Raw genomic sequence first — 19,866 nt, 5'->3', positions numbered from 1 at the left:
TGTGATGGACATTAGGGTTGTGTCTACTTGTTTACCGTTACAGTTATAAAATTCTGTGTGTGTCACCTGGGAATTCATATGCAAGAGTCTGTAGGTGTGATGCTTAAACTTTGAATTGCTGGACCTTAAGGCATGTGCATCTTCAACTATACAATAAAATACCAAATTGTTGTACTAATTAACACTCCTGCCATTCAGTATATAATAGTGCAGATGTCTCCATATCTTCACCATACTTGATATTGTCAGGCTTCTTCAGTTTTGACAGTCTGGTAGGTAGAAAATGGTATTTCATTTTGGTTTTAAATTGCGTTTCCTTGATTACTGATGAGGTTTAGCCTCTGATTCTTTTCATGTGTTCTCTGTAGGTAATCAAACCAAATATGAAAAATGACAGTTTTTCTTCCCTTGTTAGCTAAGCCCTCCAGAACAGTATTTATTAGAAGTGGTAAGAGCTGGCACCTTTATTAATCTTAAAAGGAATCCTTTCTGTGGTTCACTATTAAGTATAATGTTTACTGTAGGCTTTTTATGGATATCCTTTATCAGGTTGTGGAAGTTCCCTTCTATTCAGATTAACTAAGAGCTTTGCTTTCTTTTTAAACTGTGAATGTTGAATTTTATTAAACACTTTTCCTGCAACTATTAGTAATCATGATTTCTTATGCATAATCTGTTATTTATGATGAATTGCATTAATTGTTTTTTTGTTTGTAAACCAATTTTGTATTCCTGGGATAGCACAACACGATTATATCTTACCCTGTTTATGAATTGCTGAATTCACTTTGTTCAGGACTGCTGCATGTATATTCATAAATGATACTATCTGTAATTTTCTGTTCTTACACTCTTACAAGGTTTTCAGGTTTATGGTAGCCTTATATAGTGAATTTTGGAGAGTATTCCCACTACCTTGGTCCTTTTTTTAAAGATTGTACTTAATTCTTCTGTGAGTATTTGTTAAAATATGCTGCTGAAAATATCTGGTCCTAGTAATCTTGACTCTGTTCAAGTATTCTTTTTCTTTTTGGGACAGTTTGGGTAAGTTATACAGGCATACCTTGGAGATATTGTGGGTTCAGTTTGAGACCACTGCAGTAAAGTGAGTATCTCATAAAGTGAGTCCTAATGTTTTTGCTGGTGGAGGGCCTTGCCTTCAGTTTGTAAAAAAAAAAAAAAAAAAAAAAAAAAAAAAAAAAAAAAAAAAAAAGGCAACACAACATCTGTGGAAGCACTTTAGGTGAAGCGCAATAAAACAAGGTATGCCTGTATTTTTATAACTATATATTTATCTAAAATGTTTAATTGATTAGCCTAAAGTTAATGATGTTATATTTTGATGGCAGAATCATTTGTAGTCATTCCTTCTTTATTTTCTCATCCTTAATAGTATTGTTTGTATCTTCTTGCTTTTTTTCCTTGTTCAATTTTACCAGAGGTTTCTTGATTTTATTAATGTTTTCAAAGAATCAGCTTTTAGTTTTGCTTATTTTCTGGTATGTTTTTTGCTATTTTATTAATTTGTGTTCTAACTTCACCGTTTTATTTGTAGAGAATATAATCTGTGTGATGTGTGCATCCTTTGAAATTGGTTGAGACCTGCTTTATGTGGTCAGTTCTTACATATGCTTCCTGTGTATTTGAAAAGAATGTGTCTTCTCTGTATGTCTGTTAGATTTGGATTGTCAGTAGTTTTCTTTAGATGTTGTGTATATCCTTACTGATATTTTTTCTGTGCTTGCTCCATCACTGATTACTTAGTGAAAGATGCTTAAATCTCCTACTGCTCTGTTTCCCTGAAAATAAGACCTAGCCAGTCTTTTGGAGCAAAAATTAATATAAGACCCAGTCTTACGTTATTATAAGACCGGGTATAATATGATGTGATGATATAATATGTAATATAATACCGGGTCTTATATTAATTTTTACTCCAAAAGACGCATTACAGCTGATTGTCTAGCTAGGTTTTATTTTCGGGGAAACACAGTATGATGGTGGATTTATTTCTTGTTTATTTTTTTAAGCCTAAAAATGGGTGTACTAAGCTTAAAATGGTATTTTCCTAGTGATTCTGTTTTGTATGATACTAATAAAGCAATACCAGCTTTGTTTCAGTTAGAATTTTCCTGATAGAGTTCTTGCATTCTTTCACTTTCAAAATTTCTGTATCCTTAAGCTTTCAGTATGTCTTTTTTATGTGGAATACTGCTATGCATGCTATCATGTTACAACATTTTTAATATGGGCCAAGGCTGTTCAATCAGGAAAGAATAGTCTTTTCAACAAATGGTGCTTAGACAACTGAATATACATACATATGCAGAAGAATGAAGTTGGACCCCTACCTTACACCGTATACCAAAATTAACTAAAAATGGATCAAGCACTTAAATGTAACATCTAAAACTATAAAACTGTTAGAAGAAACATAGGGCAAAGCCTTCACGACATTGGATTTGGCAATAGTTTCTTAGATATGACACCAAAAGCACACGCAATCAAAGCAAACATAAAGTGGACTTAATAGATTAAAACTCTGTGCATCAAAGGACAATACAAAAAAGTGAAAAGACAGCTTACAAAATAGAAAGTCTTTGTAAATCATGTATCTGATAAAGGATTAACATCCAGGATATATATTGAGAACTCTTAAAACTCAACAAAAAACAAACAACTCTATTCGAAAGTTAGCAAAGGACTTTAATAGACGTTTTTCCAAAGAAGATATACAGATATCCAACAGGTATGTGAAAAGATGCTCAGTATCATTATTCATTTAGAGAAATGCAAATCAACACTACAGAGAGATACTTTACATCTCTTAGGATACTGTACTAAAAATGTTGGTGAGACTAGGGAAAAATTGAAACTCTCGTGTATTGCTTGTGGGAATGCAAAATGATGTAACTGCTGGGGAAAATAGTTTGCTCGTTCCTGAAAAGGTTAGGCATAGAATTACCATATGATCTAGCAATTTCACTTCTAAGTGTAAGAAAATTGAAACAGGTGTCAAACAAAAAATCTTGTAAGTGAATGTTTATTATAGCACTGTTTACAAAATCCAAAAGATGTAAATAACTCAAATGGCCATCAACTGATGGATAGACAAATAAAATTTGATATATCCGTATAATAGAATATTATTTAGCCACGAAAAGGCACAGAGTACTGGTATATGGTACAACATGGATGAACCTCAAACATTATGCTAAGTTAAAGAAGCCAGACCACATATATATATGTTATCTGATTCCATTTATATGAAATGTCTAGAATAGGTAAATCTATAAAGACAGATTAATGGTTGCCAGAAATGGGGAGAGATGGGAATGGGAAATGTCTGTTTAATGGTAAAGGTGATAAAATTGTTCTGGAATTAGTGGTGATGGTTGCACACATTATGAAGTGTGACTGAATTGTACACTTTAAAATGGTTAAAATGGTGAAATTTCTGTTACGTGTATTTTATCTCAAATCTTTTATTTGTATTTGCATTGGTGATAATCTTTTAAATTAAGATTATGTATACATACACATGTGTGAGTAGGTACAGACCCAGCCTTAATATCTTGATTTTTTTTTCCTTTCCATTTTTATTTTGTTGTATTTTCTTTCTCCAGTGATTAGAAATAATAAGTTGTATCTTTTTATCTTCTCCCACCACTAAGGTCAAGTTTAACATAGTTGGTCATTTTATGCTCTAGTTAGATCTTGATCTTTAATTCTTTTTGGTACTGAGACTTAGTCCCAACTCCAACACACACACTTTTAATCTGAATGGCTTAGTTGATTATACTCTAAGCATCCATCACCACCATTTTTCAGTCCTAGTCCGTAATGTAAAGACAAGCCAGGCTGCTAGCCTATTTTATAGCCACTTTTCTCTCCAGTTTGTTTCCCCTTTCACGCTACAGCTTCTGGTGGTAGGTAGGGCCATTATCTCATTAAACTGTCACATTTTCAAACCTAAGAAAGAAGGAAAACCCATGTCTAGACATCTTAAACAGTTATTGCAGAAAATTATTTTGTGCTACTCTGAAAAAAATGAAGGAAATAAATATCATTTCAGACTTCTAGCCCAACTATTTTAATTGTTGTCTTTAATTTCTTGATGGCATTCCAGTAACATTGACTCAGTGTAGTCAATTAATAATATGTCCGTGGTATTTATGTGTATGTATGTGTGTGTGTGTGTGTGTGTGTATATACATACATATATATATGCATCTCTCTGACCCTTAGTTCTCAAAGAACATCAAGGTCGTGCTTCTTTTCATTAAATATTAGAAGGGCCTTTTTCTAGTAATATATAAAGTATAAATAAATAAACTCTCCTTTTTTTGGTAGGAGCCCCTCAATAGTGAAGATGATGTGAGTGATGAGGAAGGACAAGAACTCTTTGATACAGAAAATGTTGTTGTGTGCCAATATGATAAGGTAAGGATTTTATCAGATTACTGACATTTTTTCTATTGTAATTGCTTCCCTAAACCATTCTTTCTGCCTTGTTCAAACATTTGGGAAGCTGATTGATGCCTCTCATATTCAGGATAAACAGTGTGAATGAAAACATTTTATAGTTTAATAGATTATTTTAATAGGATGAGAAATTAACTTGTGTAGCTTTACATTTGAAAAATAAGGTACGAATGAAGGCTAAGGAGAGTTGTTAAGTCTCAACTTGTTAACAAAGTAAACAAAGCGCTTTGAGTTGTCCTTTAACATCAGTAATAGCTCAGTGGGAAGATCCTGTCTTTTTTTAGCCTCAACTATCTCAAAACTAAAAGGCTTTAATTGAATCCCAACAACTTTTTTTATTGCTAAGGAGAGAACTACGGCAACAAACAGGACTGGTAACTATCACACTTATTTTGGTAGAAGGAATCAATCTATGTTTGCATATACTTAGAAATGATACCAGAAAGGTCTTTGGAAGTGCCATTGGGAATTGATCAATAGGAAAGAGTACTTTTAGCTGAGGAGATGAGGGAAAGCTTTGTGGAGGACACAGTGTTTTTGAGGTGTGTTCAAATAAGAATTGAATTTGTAAAAATGGGAGTAAGGGCTAACACTTCTTTTGATTGGAATATAGTCTTTTGAGTAATGTGAAGATAGGAAATACGCTTGGGAAGGTGAGTTATTACCAGGTCATTTAGAAATGGAAATAGTCAAGAAGAGGTTATTGGTTAGAATTGTGCTCCTGGCAGCGATGTTTATAAGATGATTGGAAGGAAGGGGAGAATGAAGAATGGAAATCAGTTAGAAAGCTATTGTAATAAATCAGGTGAGAAGTGGCTATTGATGTGGTAACTAGAAGATTATTGGTGGCCTTTGAGAAAACAGTTGCCAGGTGTCTTGAAGACAAAGTAGAATTAGAAAAAAAGTAATTAGAGATTAAAAATACTAATATTAGTATGAACAATAATACTGTGAGGCTGCAGTATTAAAAGGGTCAGCAGTGTGGAAGTTCTTGCTGCATGTGAGAAAGAAGAAGAGAATGGCTGTACCTGATACCAGTATTGAGAGAGTGTCCTGGTGGTCAGTAGGTAGGAGTAATAAGAAAAGCCTAAGGTTAAGCAAATGGTATAGACATAAAAGGAATTAGAGAGAAAAGGCAAAACTGTGATCTAGAAACATCAGGGAGAATAAGGGGTATTCCTGTTTTAAATGTTTGTCAGTATAAATCTTCCTGTGGAAAAAGACATTTGTATATGCAAACCTGATAGAGATAAGACATTTTACAGAGAAATATTAACTGCTTTAATAAACACAAATACTAAGAGCTTTTAAAAAACAATTATCGATTTATTTTTTTAAAACCCCACCTAGTGAGTGAATTGTTTTTGGGTCTGATTAAACTTTATTAAAAAACCAATTTGTCAGCCATAATGATACGAAACTAGAAGTCAATTACAAGAAGAAAACTGGTAAATTCACAAATATTTGTAGATTAAACAGTATACTACTGAACAACCAGTGGGTCAGTGAAGAAATCTAAAGAGAAATTTAAAAAATACCTCGAGACAAATGAAAATGGAAAAACAACATACCAAAACTTCGGCAGCAGAAGCAGTTTTAAGAGAGAAATTCACAGAGGTAAATGCCTACATGAAGAAAAAGAGATCTCAAACAACCTAACTGTACATCTCCAGAAACTAGAAAAGGAAGAACAAGTGAAGCCCAAAGTTAGTAGAAGGAAGGAAATAAAGAGCAGATAAATATAGAGACTATAAAATAAATAAAGACTATATATATAATAAAGACTATAAAAATAAAGACTTTATAAAGATAGAAAACTATATTCAACAGCACACTAAAAGGATCATACACGATGACCAAGTGGAATTTATTCTAGGGTTAAAAAGGATGGTTCGGTATACTCAAATAGATCAATGTAATACAGTACATCAACATGAAAGATAAAAGTCATATGAACATCTCAATAGATGCAGAAAAAGCACTTGACAAAATTCAATGTAATTTATTATAAAACTCTCAACAAAGTGATAATAGAGAGAACATACTTCAACATAATAAAGGACTTATATATGCCCACATCTAACATAATACTCAGTGGTGAAAAGCTGAAAACTTTTCTGGTAAGATCAGGAACAAGACAAGAATGCCTGTCTGCTCTTACCACTTTTATTTAACACATTGTTGGAAGTCCTAGCCGAGAGCAGTTAGGCAAGAAATAGAAGTTATCCAAATTAGAAAGGAAGAAATAAAACTGTCACGATTTGCAGATGACATGATATTATATGTAGAAAACCCTAAAGACTCCAAGAAACTGTTAAACTAAAAACCAAATTCAGTAAAGTTGTGGGATACAAAATCAATATACAAAAATCTGTTGTATTTCTATACCTTGGAATCAAACTATCAAAATGAGGAATTATGAAAAACAATCCCATTTCCCATTGTGTCAAAAATTTTAATAAAATACCCAGGAATAAATTTAACCAAGGAGGTGAAAGACTCTGTACACTGAAAACTTTTATAAAGTCTTTGATGAAAGAAAGAAGACACAAATAATAAGTGGAAAGACATTTTGTGCTCATGGATTGGAAGAATTAATATTGTTAAAATGTCCATACAACCAATCCACAGATTCAGTGCAGTCCCTATCAAAACTCCAGTGACATTTCTCATAGATATACTAGAACAGTAGGTATACTAAAATTTGTATGAAACCACAGAAGACCTGAATATCCAAACCAATCTTTGTTTCTTTTACATTATAATTTTTTTAAAATTACATTTATTGTGGTTGGGGATCAAATAAATGGTGATAGAAGGAGGACTGATTCTGGGTGAACACACAATGGGATTTATAGATGATGTAATACAGAATTATACATCTGAAATCTATGTAATTTCACTAACAATTATCACCCCAATAAATTTTTAAAAAATTATTGTGGTCATATGGTATGACAAAGTTATATAGGTTTCAAGTATACAATTCTATAATATATCATCTGTATATTGTATTGTGTGTTCACTACCCAAAGTCAGATTTACTTCCGTCACCATATACATGACCCCTTTACACTTTGCTACCTACCCCATGCCCCTTTCCCTTTAGTAACCACCATACTGTTGTCTGTGACTATGAGTTTTTGTTGCTCAGTTTTATATCCCACATATGAATGAAATTGTAATGGTTCTTGACTTTTTACATGTGATTTACTTCCCTTAGCATGATAATCTCAAGATCCATTCATGTTGTAGCAAAACACAGTATTTCATCTTTTCTCATGGCTGAATAATATTCCATTGCATTGTACCACATCTTTATCCAGTTATCCATCGAAGGGCACTTCAGTTGTTTCCATGTCTTGGCACTGTGAATAATTCTGCAGTGAACATAGGGGTATGTATATCTTTACGGAAAAACGTTTTCAGATTTTTGGTGCTATACCCAGAAGAGGGATTGCTGGGTCATATGGTAATTCTATTCTTAACTTGTTGAGGAATCTCCATACTGTTTTCCATAGTGACTATACCAGTTTACATTCCTACCAGCGGTGTATGAGGATTCCTGTTTCTTCACAGCATTTCCAACACTTGTTATTGCTTGTCTAGTTGATGCTAGGCATTCTAACAGGTGTGAGGTGGTATCATTGTGGTTTTGATTTGCATTTTCCTAATAGCTAGTGAAGCTGAGCATTTTAAGACGAAAGTCCATAACTTTAGTACCTGTGTTTTCTTCCAGGTATTTTATCGTTTTAGGTCTTATATTTAGGTCTTCGTTTCATTTTGAGTTAGTTTTCATGTATGGTGACAAATAGTTTAGTTTTATTCCTTTGCACTTGGCTTTCCAATTATGCTAGCACCATTTATTGAAGAGGCTTTCTTTTCTCCATTGTATGTTTTTGGTTCCTTTGTCGAAAATTATTTGCTCATATTCAGTGGGTTTATTTCTGGACTTTCAATTCTGTTCCATTGGTCTGTGTAGTCTCTTTTTTCTGCGAATACCTTGCTGTTTTGATTGTTGTTGCTTTGTTGTATAATTTGAAGTTAGGGAGTGTGATAGCTCCGGCTTCGTTGTTTTGCTTTCAGGATTGCTTTGGCTCCTTGGAGTCTTTTGTGGTCTGTGTAAATCAGATGAGTTTTTTTTCCTTGTATTTCTTTTTAAAATACCGTTGGGATTTTGATGAAGATTGCATTAAATCTGTGTATTGTGTTGGGTAACATGGCCATTTTAACTATGTTTATTCTTCCAATCATGAACATGGAATATCTTTCCATTTCTTTGTGTCTTTTTCAATTTTTTTCAATAACGTCTTGTAGTTTTCATTGTATAGATTCTTCACGTTCTTTAAATTTATTCCTATGTATTTTATTTTTGTTGCAATTACCAAAGAAATTGTTTTCCCATTTTTCCGAAATTTCATTGTTAGTATATAGGAATGCATTGGATTTTTCGTACATTGATTTTGTATCCTGCAACTTGACTGTATTTGTTTATTGTTTCTCATAGTTTTTTGGTGGAGCCTTTAGGGTTTTCTGTATAACAAATCATGTCGTCTGAAAAAAGTGACAGTTTGACTTCTTCATTCCCAACTTAGATGCCTTTTCTTTCTTTCTATTGCCTGATTGCTCTAAGACTTCCAGTACTGTGTTGAATAACAGTGGTGAGAGTAGGCATCCTTGTCTTAGAATAAGAGCTTTCAATTTTTCACTATTGAATATATCTGAGGGTTTATCATAAGGCTTTGATTGTGTTGAGGTACTTTCCTTTTATGCCTTTGAGTGTTTTAATCATAAATGGATGATGTTTTTCTCAAAGATTTTTTTTTCTGCATCTATTGATATATGATTTTTATCCTTTATTTTGTTATTATTGTTTTGCACGTGTTGAACCATCCTTGCACTCCTGAAATTAACCCTGCTTGATTGTGATATATTATCTTTTTAATGTATTGTTGTATTAGATTTGGTAGTATTTTGTGTAGGATTTTTGCATTTGTATTCTTCAGAGATATTGGTCTGTAATTTTGTGTGCGTGCATGTGTGTGTGTGTGTGTGTGTGTGTATGTTATATTTGCCAAAAGACAAAAGAGAAAAACAGCTATAGGAGATCTAAATACATCAGTAATCACCCTAAATGTAAATGGACTGAACTCACCAATAAAATGGTACAGAGTAGCAGACTGGATCAAAAAGCAAAACCCAACCATATGCTGCCTTCAAGAAATACATCTCAGCTGCAAGAACAAATACCAACTCAAAGTGGAAGGGTGGAAAATGATACTATAAGCAAATGCGGTTGTAGTTGTACTTTTATATCTGCCAAAATATATTTCAAGATAAAAATGGTAACAAGAGACAAAGATTGGCACTTCATAATGATAAAGGGGACAGATAATACATCAAGAAGACATAACACTTAATCAATATATCATGTTTCCCTGAAAATAAGACCTAGCCAGACAATCAGCTCTAATGCATCTTTTGGAGCAAAAATTAATGTAAGACCCAGGTATTATACTATATTGCATTATATTATATTAATTATATTGTATTAATTATATTATGTCTGGTCTTATATTAAAATAAGACTGGGCATTATATTAATTTTTGCTCCAAAAGATGCATTAGAGCTGATTGTCTTGCTAGGTCTTATTTTAGGGGAAACACGATAGTATATACACCCAATCAGGGAGTGCCAAAATATATAAAGTAACTACTAACAGAATTAAAGGGAGAAACTGACAAAAACAGAATTATAGCAGGGGATGCCACTGACAGCTATGGGTAGGTCAAACAAAATTAATAAGGAAATGTTGGCCCTAAATGACACATTAGACCAAATGGACATAATTGACATTTACAGAACCTTTCATCCCAGAACACCAGATTACACATTCTTCTCTAGTGCACATGGAACATTCTCAAGGATAGACCATATGTTGGGACATAAAATTAGCCTCAGGAAACTTAAGAACATTGAAATCACACCAAGCGTATCCTCCGACCACAGTGCTGTGAAATTGGAAGTCAGCTGCAAAACAAAATTGGGTAAAACCACAAATATGTGGCAATTAAACAACATGCTACTAAAGTACAACTAGGCCAAAGGAGAACTAAAAGGAGAGATGAAAAGATACATAGAGACAAATGAGAATTCTTGGGATGCAACAAAAGCGTTTACTAAGAGGGAAGTTTATATCATTACAACTCTATTTTAAGAAATGAGAAAGAACTAGTTAAGGAAGAACAAATGAAGGCCAACGCAGTCTTGAGAAAGAAGGGCAAAAAGCTGGAGTCATCATGTCCCCTGATAATCAAGCTATATTATGCATCTATAGTAATCAAAATAGTATGGTATTGATGTAAAAACAGGCACAAAGATAAATGGGACAGAAAAGAACCCAGAACTAAACCCATGCATGTGTATTATGACAGAAGAGCCAAGAATACACAATAGGGAAAGGACAGTCTCTTCAACAAATGATGTTAAGAAAACTGGACCATTGTCTTAACACCACGCACAAAAATCAAAGCAAAATGGATGAAAAATTTCTAGAACAACACGTAGGTGGTAAGCTCTTTGACATCAGTCTTCGTGATGTTCTTTTTGGATTTCATACCAAAAGCAAAGGCAACAAAAGCAAAAATAATCAAGTGGGACAAAATCAAATTAAAAAGCTTCTGCACAGCAAAGGAAATCAACAGAATAAAAGGCAACCTACTAAATGGAAGAAAATATTTGCAAATCATATATATGATAAGGAGATAATATCCAAAATATATAAAGAACTCATATAACTCAATAGCAAAAATACAATGTTTAAAAAACGGGAAAAAGATCTAAATGGACAGTTTTCCAAAGAAGACATACAGATGGCCAATAGGTATACAAAACGGTACTCAACATCACTAATCAGGGAAGTACAAATCAAATCCACAGTGAGATATTAACCTCATTAATATTACCTGTAGAATGGCTATCATCAAAAAGACAAGAAATAACAAGTGTTGGTGAGAATGTGGAGAAAAAGAAAACCTTGTGCACTGTCGTTGGGAATGTAAATTGGTATAGCCACTACTGTATATAGTATGAAGGTTCCTCAAAAAATTAAAAACAGAAATACTGTATAATCTTGCAATTTCACTTCTGGGTATTTACTCGAAGGAAACAAAAACACTAACTTGAAAAGATGCATGATCCCATGTTCATTGCAGCATTATTTACAATAACCAAGACATGGAAACAATCTAAGTGTCTTTGTGTGTGTGTGTGTGTGTGTGTGTGTGTGTATATATATACACATATATGCACACATATATATATGTATATATATATATATATATATATATATATATATATATATATGGAATATTAGCCATAAAAACAAGTGAAATCTTGCCGTTTGTTACAACATCGATGTACCTTAGGGCACATGGTAAGTGAAGTGAGAGAAAGACACATACCATACCATCTCATTTGTATGTGGAGTCTAAAACGAACAAACTGAACTCATAGTTACAGAGAGTGAATTGATGATTGCCAGAAATGAGGGGTAGAGGGTTGGTGAAATGGGTGAAGGTGGTTAAAAGGTAAAAAATTCCAGTTATAAATAAGTCATGGGATATAATGTACAGTATGGTGAGTAATTAATACTGTGTTGTATATTTGAGAGTTGCTAAGAGAGTAGATCTTAAAAACTTCTCATCTTAACAACAAAAAAAGCTTATAACTGTGTGGTGACGAATGTTAACTAGACTTACTGTGGTGATCATTTCTTAGTATATAAAAACAGTGAATCATTATGTTACACACCTGAAACTAATATAATGTTACATGTCAATTATAGCTCAATAATAAAAAAAAGAAACCAATTTGCAAATGCAGTAATATATAGGAAAGTTTTTTTTTTTGGTGTGAATGGGTTTTTTGTTTTGTTTCCTCTGTCTTTTGATTGTATCTTACATTCTTTTTTTTTATTTGTTTATTTAGATACACAGAAGTAAAAACAAATGGAAATTTCATCTCAAGGATGGTATTATGAATCTTAATGGAAGAGATTATATATTTTCCAAAGCCATTGGCGATGCAGAATGGTGAAGAGTTGGTTCTTTTCTTTTATAAATAAAACAGAAGAAACTTAAAAAAAAATTAAAGTGGACAGTTTGAAACTTGGGACATACAACAACCAAAACTTATCTTCTGCATGTCAGAAAAGTGCAGTAGAAGCAAAGCTACTGGAACAAAGAGACCTTGACAACATAGACACTACTTCTAACTAGCAAGCCATGGAACTGTAGCACCTGGGGTTGTTGGGGCGGGGAGGGGGGTTGGGGTTTTGTGTAGGAAAACCATAAGTGTCGATTTTAAATACAGGTACCTGCCACGGTAATTAGCATGTAAAGCTTTGTCTATATCCTTCCTCCAACTTGGGTTCAATCAGAAAATACTAGTTGGAATGAACTGAAGAAACTTCCCTTTTGATAGATTGAAACGAAACTGCTTATTGTATGTGGTTATATTTGGTAAAAATTGCGTGTGGGCTTTTTACAAAAGGGCAAGAATTATGGTGTTGAATTTTAATTTCCTTGTATAAGGAAATAATTTAGAGCTCTCATAATAGGTCTTAAATATTTTTACTTGCTGTTCTCCCTCAGTAACATATACCTCTTTCCCTGCTTTATGAAACATCTATTGAAGAGTTAAAGGAAGTAATTAATGATTACAGTGTGGAGACAAAATTTGACCCAGGAATGAATATGTATTTTAATTAGGTTGTCATTTTCATTAAACTTGAGTCTCATCTGAGTTGAGCAGAATTAAAATGGCAACTTCAAATTCCTTACAGAAAATTGTAATTGTTTCTTTTAGTCCTACACCTTAAAAAGAAACCCCAAAGTGGCTCCTCAGGACTATGGTTTTATTTCACAAAAGTACCATATAACTGAAATTCTATACACATGAAAAGTACAGATTTTTTTCTTGTTGGGCTGAAGTGTATGCTTATATATGTGTTTAGTCTTTAAGCTAAACGAACATTCAGATACCATTCTGTGCATTGACTGAAGCATTGGGTAGGTGGTGAAGACCTGGATTTTTATTAAACAATTTAGTAATTATAAAAGTTTCTTGTGTTTACTAGTAAAGAATTTTAAAACTATTATTTTAATTGAACTAATTTTTTTAAATGCAACTTTGTAATTTGAGGGGCAATTTGGGGGTTGGGGGGCATTAAGTACATATTTACCTCTCTTTCATTTGGTGGCCCATCCAGGCCATTGATAATATAGACATGGGCTCCAGTTTGCACATGGGGAAGAAAGCATATAAATTTGACTTATATTAAAAATAATAGAAGTTTAGTATGTATATTAAGAATGCATAGCTCTGTGTTCTATAAGGGCCTCTAAAATGCAATATGGCGTTGCTGTGTTCAGTGTGATCTAGTTACCTGGGAGAACTGTAGGAACACTTGTCTTCACCTTTGTGTTCTTACAGCTAATTCTTTTGATGATTTATCTTGACAAAATTCACATGTGTTTTAAGTTACTTTTGTATATTGATTTTTTTTAAGTCTTCCATTTTTGTCTTCCTTTTATTTGCCTTTGTGTTTTCAGAAGTAACATAGAAACACTTTTAAAGTACATTGCAAAGAAAAACTGTGAGCTATTATATATTGTATTTTTTTCTTTTTTTTAACACAAATTTTTAAACTTCTTCAAAAAGGCTGTGTTTTTTCCTACTTCCCACCTCACACACCAACTTTTGATTCCTTTAACTTATGTTCTGAACTTTGGTTTAAATGGTGGTTTCTAGCTTGCAAGTTAGGTTTCATTTGGATGCCATAACTGGTAATACGGTTTTTATTTTTACTATATTAATTTAGTTTTTTGGAGGGGAGATTTATTTGTTTACCCCACTACTCTGAAAGCACACAGGTTTTTTTTTGTTTTTAGTTTTTTATTAATGAAACTGAGGGAAGAGGAAGGAGGGATGACATCACAGAAGTCCAGTTCAGTTGCCCTTCCGTGTAGTTGATAGGAGGTTTATATTTTACCTGATGAAGAGTCACCTACCTGACCTACCTATAAAAGTTGAGCAGTGCTGCAGTGTTGATTGTAACCCCTTGACTATCTAGTAGTTCTTATGCTACTGATCCTTGTATTCGTATATGATATTCAGCTCATGTTTTGGCCCCTCTGCGTAGACATTCATATTCATAGTAGAATTGTATACTGGCTTGTCTTTATAACATTATTTTCAAAATATGAACAACCACTGCTTCAGAGTGATTCACTAGGGTTATTTTGAAGCAGGAAGTAACTATTTGTATTTGCACCTGTGTACACATATTGCCTATTAATTACAGCACACTTGGCAAATGCTTTTACCTGTGAAAGTTCTGAAAGCCAGTCCAAACAACATAGCATACCAAACAGTGCTCTTATATATTACTGCATTGTGTTCCTCTTTAATCAACTAGCATGTTTTAGTTTTATTATGGTCGCTTGCTCTAAGAATGCCACTTGCTTATCTTTTATTGTACTTGAATTCTTAATCATGTTTTTAACATTGTATTTTACAAATCATTTCATTAGGTTCCATAAAAATGTCATTCCTTTGAAAAGGCAAGAATTCCCACTTCAGAATTTCAAAATGAAAATAATACGTTTGTTCAAAGAGAGAAAATAGTTCAAACGTATTATGAAAATAGATGAAGGTTTCAGAAGAGGATTTGTTTAGATTTGCACAGATGGTGATGGCACCTTTTACTTATAAAAAAGAGTTATGTTAATCAACAGTGCTAAGGAAAATTTATACAAAATGACTTGATAAAGTGGAAATGTGCCTTTCAGTATACGGACTCTTTTTGGTGGTCATTTGGATAATCAGACCATACGAATGCTTGAGAATGCATTTAATTTCTGTAAAGAGCCCATTTGGCTAAAACAACTCTTCAGTGTGCAATTAGATTCTAGAGTAAAATGTCTGTTATGTGAGGGGGATCTTTATATTGGGCTTTTATATTTTTTTAAATGTTCACATTTCTTTCTGTTAATTAAATGTCATCATACTATCACATTTATATTGTTGCCGCTCTTAAAATCAAAACCACTTTGATGTTATTCTAGGAATACATCAAGATTTGAGCAGTGTGTATAGTGATTAGAATGTGTTCTTGAAGAGCATATTCTAATAGATTCTTGTTTTAGACATCAAGAACATAAAAATATAACAGCTTTTGTATAAAGATTTTCTTTTGCTATAGTGAAAATCAAGGATTTGGTTTTCTTATATTTTTTCTGGCTTTTACGGAGGAATGAAAAGGGTTATCTCCTAAGAGCAATTTTTGATTATCTTATAGCAATAATATCACCATTGTTTTCAGAAGGTAAATACGCCTTGTGCAGGAAAGCAGACATAATTTCCTCTTGGGAGTTCCCTTTTTAACTTAGCATTTTCTTCCACTCGAGAAAATTCCTATATTTTCAGATTATTTCATCTTGAAATTTTTTGAGGTTTTGTGCAATGTAATATTTAACTGATCCATCTTTGTACATTTTCATTTTCATGTCTGTCTCTCACCTATCTGTCTGAATCAGCTATTTCAGATTTTGAATTCATTGGTTAAAAAATAGTTGCTTTATATTTCCTCATGAGTTTATGTTAGTTTTGCATTTTAATCTATTATGCTATGGAAATTATTCTGAAGTTTATATTCCCCTTTTAAGCCTGCCTTAGTCTTATCTTTTGTCATTTTTTTTATGGTTTAAGGAACACACCAAACTTAATATTTTTGTTTATTTTGAGGAACGAGAAATTTTTTTTCTTCTCTTTTAAGAGAACTACATTGAGTTAGTAACTACTATTGGTAACTATTAAGTTACTATTTAACTAGTTAGTAAATATTTCAGTCAAGGTTCCTTAAATCAGTCCAGGATGCATCAGGGCTAAAATTTGGGGGAGGGACTAATCCTTTTTGCTGTTCTGAGCTACTATTGTCAACTGCTGTTGTACATACTGTTATGTGTAAGGGCGTAAATATATTTATTAAGTTTGTATAATTCTGTACAATTGCAGATCAAGGTTGCTCTTCTGCGATATATGGGATATTATGTTTTAAAAACCATCTTGGAATACAATTAGAGAACTTAGTATTTTGATGTACTAAGACCTATTTTAAGTTTAATATTTTACCTTTGCAAAAACTTTAATTAAAGATGTTATTTAAAAAAAGTAATGTTGCTTGCTTTGCTTACTAGTGTATAAAATTGTTAACATAGATGACTGAATAAAATTACACAGTTTAGAAAGGAAATGTTTTACATTGTTAATGAGAATGAGTTCCGTTTATCAAAAAGCTGTCATTAAATTCTTTATCTTTAAAATGAGTAAGGTAGGATGTCAGCCTGAATTATTAAACTCTGTTACAAATTCTTAATAGCTTTTAAAAAGAATAGTTGTATTTTCCAGGTACACAGGAATTTAAATAGGGATAAATTTACACCAGCAAAATGTAACTAAAAATTGATACAATTAACATTGTATTAAATAAGTATTTCTACTCCAAAGAATAGATTACTTAGAATAAAATTAAGAACATGTTTCTTAATTTTTCTGTTTAGCTAAATCTTTTCCTCTTAGTTCAGTTTGTAAATAATTGCATAATAGAGTCAGATTTTTGAGATTTGTATTACTTATTGAATATATTTTGTTATTTTAGTATTAAGTAATTAGCAGGTATTTTAATTTTATAGTTAATTCAAATGAAACATTAAGAAGCTTGTATTTTTGTAATTTTTTAATTTTGTTACAGACTAGGAAACATGGAAGTTTTAACCATTAAAATTATAATAAAGATATTTTATTTATTGCTGGAAAATATTGTACTTTTACAATTAAATACAAGCTCCAACATTGATGGTCTTACCCTTTTTGGCCTCAGTTTATCTGTAATGTATGCGATTTTGAGGATGAAGTATAGTATAATATGTGTAAAGCTCTTACAACAGTGCTTGGTACACTTAAGTACTCAGATGTCACAGTTAAATTATTTACTTAATTTCATAAATTGCATAATTTAAAATGACTAGTGGAGCTCAAAAAAATTTTTAAATGGTAATTTAAAACTTACCATTTAAAACTTTTTAAAAGTAGCAAAAGAATGTGGTGTGATTAAGAAAAAGCAGTGAAAGATTTGGTTGCCACCAAACAAAGGAAGCCTGGGAAGTTGAGTGAAAGTGAAATTAAAAGTAGTTCATCTGACTGTAGCAGAAAGTGCCTGAGGGAAGAAAAGGAAGTGATGGGTATAGGAGAGGGATAACGAAACAGGAGGCTCTAAGCTTTTTTCCCCCTAAAGTAAACATTTCCTGAATAAAGTCTAAAATAGGTTGAATTTTCCCAAAGCTAAAGCTAGTAGAATTAGTATATTAATAATTACACGATTTCCCCCAAATATCAATGGATTCTGCCCAGTTCATTTATGAAGAAAAATATGGACACAGAAATAGTTATTCAAAGACACTGAAGCTGTATGGTTACTTCACTCTGAGTCTGACCTAAATCCTTCTAGTGATTGTCAGCAGTCCTATTTCCGGAGGCAAATGACCTTTGTATCAACCCCCTTTCTCCCTAGCCATGGAGGGAGAGGCAAACACAAGTATGAGGTGTGACAATTAAGTTCACAAACTTGTTGCAACGATGTTACTAACCTGTTTTTGATACCAGAGGGATTATTCATTATGAATTCGTACCAAGTGGACAAACAGCTAACAAAGTTTACTGTTTGGAAGTGCCGAAAAGGCTGCATGAAAAAGTTAAAGACGACCTGAGCTTTTCGCCAACAATTCATGGCTCGTGCATCATGACAGTGTACCAGCTCACATGGCACTGTCTGTGAGGGAGTTTTTAGTCAGTAAACACATGACTGTATTGGAACACCCTCCCTACTCACCTGATTTGGCCCCCAATGACTTCTTTCTTTACCCAAAGATAAAGGAAATATTGAAAGGAAGACAGTTTGATGACATTCAGGACATCAAGGGTAACACGATGACAGCTCTGATGGCCATTCCAGAAAGAGTTCCAAAATTGCTTTGAAGGGTGGACTAGGTGCTGGCGTCAGTGTGTATCTTCCCAAGAGAAGGACTTCAAAGGTGACTAGTGATATTCAGCAATGAGGTATGCAGCAATTTTTCTAGGATGAGTTCGCAAACTTAATCGTAGTTACCTTTCTGTTTTGAAATACAGTTTTTCTTAGTTTGAGAGGAAATTGAGCTGAGTATAAATTAACTCACTCATTGAACTCCATTTTGTGATGGATCTCGGGCCAGGAATTGTGATCGGTCCTACTGGAATGAGAGTTTCATCTTTAAAAAGCAGTGAAGTTGGATTGTCTGAGTTCTAATTCCAGTAGGGATTGGATTCATAGTGTGAGTTTGGGCAGGTTAGCAAAGCTGACTACTTCACAGGGTGGTTGGGAAGATGATAATGAGAATAATGAGTATGTTGCGTTTAGCACAGTCCTTGGTAAACAGTAACTGTTCAATAAATGTATTTTTTTGTAAGGAACAACGGTCACAGAAAAGATCCTAGATTAAGGCTAGCTTCCTTAATACGAGTTTTTCTTCTTCCTGTCTTAATACAAGTTAAGTTCACAGCCTATGATGATGTCTCTGCAGATTGAAGTGAGGGATTAGAGGATTTAATATGACCAATTATAGAGCACTGAGTTTGTTGATGGAAATAGACAACTCTAGAAGCTTAATTGTAGTTGTCTTCACATTGGAAATGAATTTTGTGTTTTTAAATCAATGTCCTAAATTTTCACTTACCTTCAAATGTCACCTTCTGGAGGTTGTTGAGTTGAAATGATATTAGTTACCGCCTGAGCACTTCTGGAGTACCCCACTTTCTCAAACACAATGTGACACAAATGGAATTCGTCCCTATTCCTATCTCCCATTTCCAAACTTCATATATCGGTGACAACTGTTCTCTTAGTCGCTGGGATTTGAAGCTCAGTGTCACCTAAACCTGTTTCTTCCCTTAGTGTTTCCCAATCCTAGCCAAATTCTCCACTTCTACCAGCTGCTCAACGCAAAACCCAGGAGTCATCATCCCTGGTTCCCTTCTTTCCATCATTTTACTACATCCAATCTACCAGCAACTTTGGCTGGTTCTGCTAATATATACATCGTCAACTTCTTTCTATTGCACTAGTACACTGAGTCAGCCCCAAACCAGGCTGGCATCAACCAGTCTCACAAAGCTGCTTTGTTACACTTGACCTTTCATATGAAGGGAGAACCAGTGGGACAGGCTTCCTCAACTGGAACTCACCTGTGTCCACCAGAGTCCCTGGCCATGGCCCGCCTCTCTGA

The 19,866-nt window shown here is 33.3% G+C and overlaps 1 protein-coding gene across 4 annotated transcripts in view; it reads left to right on the top strand.

Annotated features, from left to right (window-relative positions):
- GTF2A1 (general transcription factor IIA subunit 1) overlaps positions 1-16,713 on the top strand; it is a 42,608-nt gene extending 25,895 nt beyond the window's left edge. For all 4 annotated transcript variants that reach the window (XM_081048260.1, XM_081048261.1, XM_081048262.1 and 1 more), the window contains 2 exons: positions 4,354-4,443; positions 12,476-16,713. In XM_081048260.1, coding sequence (XP_080904386.1) covers positions 4,354-4,443; positions 12,476-12,583 — 198 coding nt within the window. In that variant the 3' untranslated portion in view covers positions 12,584-16,713. The remainder of the gene's footprint in view (positions 1-4,353; positions 4,444-12,475) is intronic.
- Positions 16,714-19,866: the final 3,153 nt, after the last annotated feature.

The sequence above is a fragment of the Rhinolophus hipposideros genome (assembly GCF_964194185.1).
Source record: "Rhinolophus hipposideros genome assembly, chromosome: 5".
In the NCBI taxonomy this organism is placed as follows: Eukaryota; Metazoa; Chordata; class Mammalia; order Chiroptera; family Rhinolophidae; genus Rhinolophus; species Rhinolophus hipposideros.
This window is presented reverse-complemented; position numbering and strand designations above follow the sequence as displayed.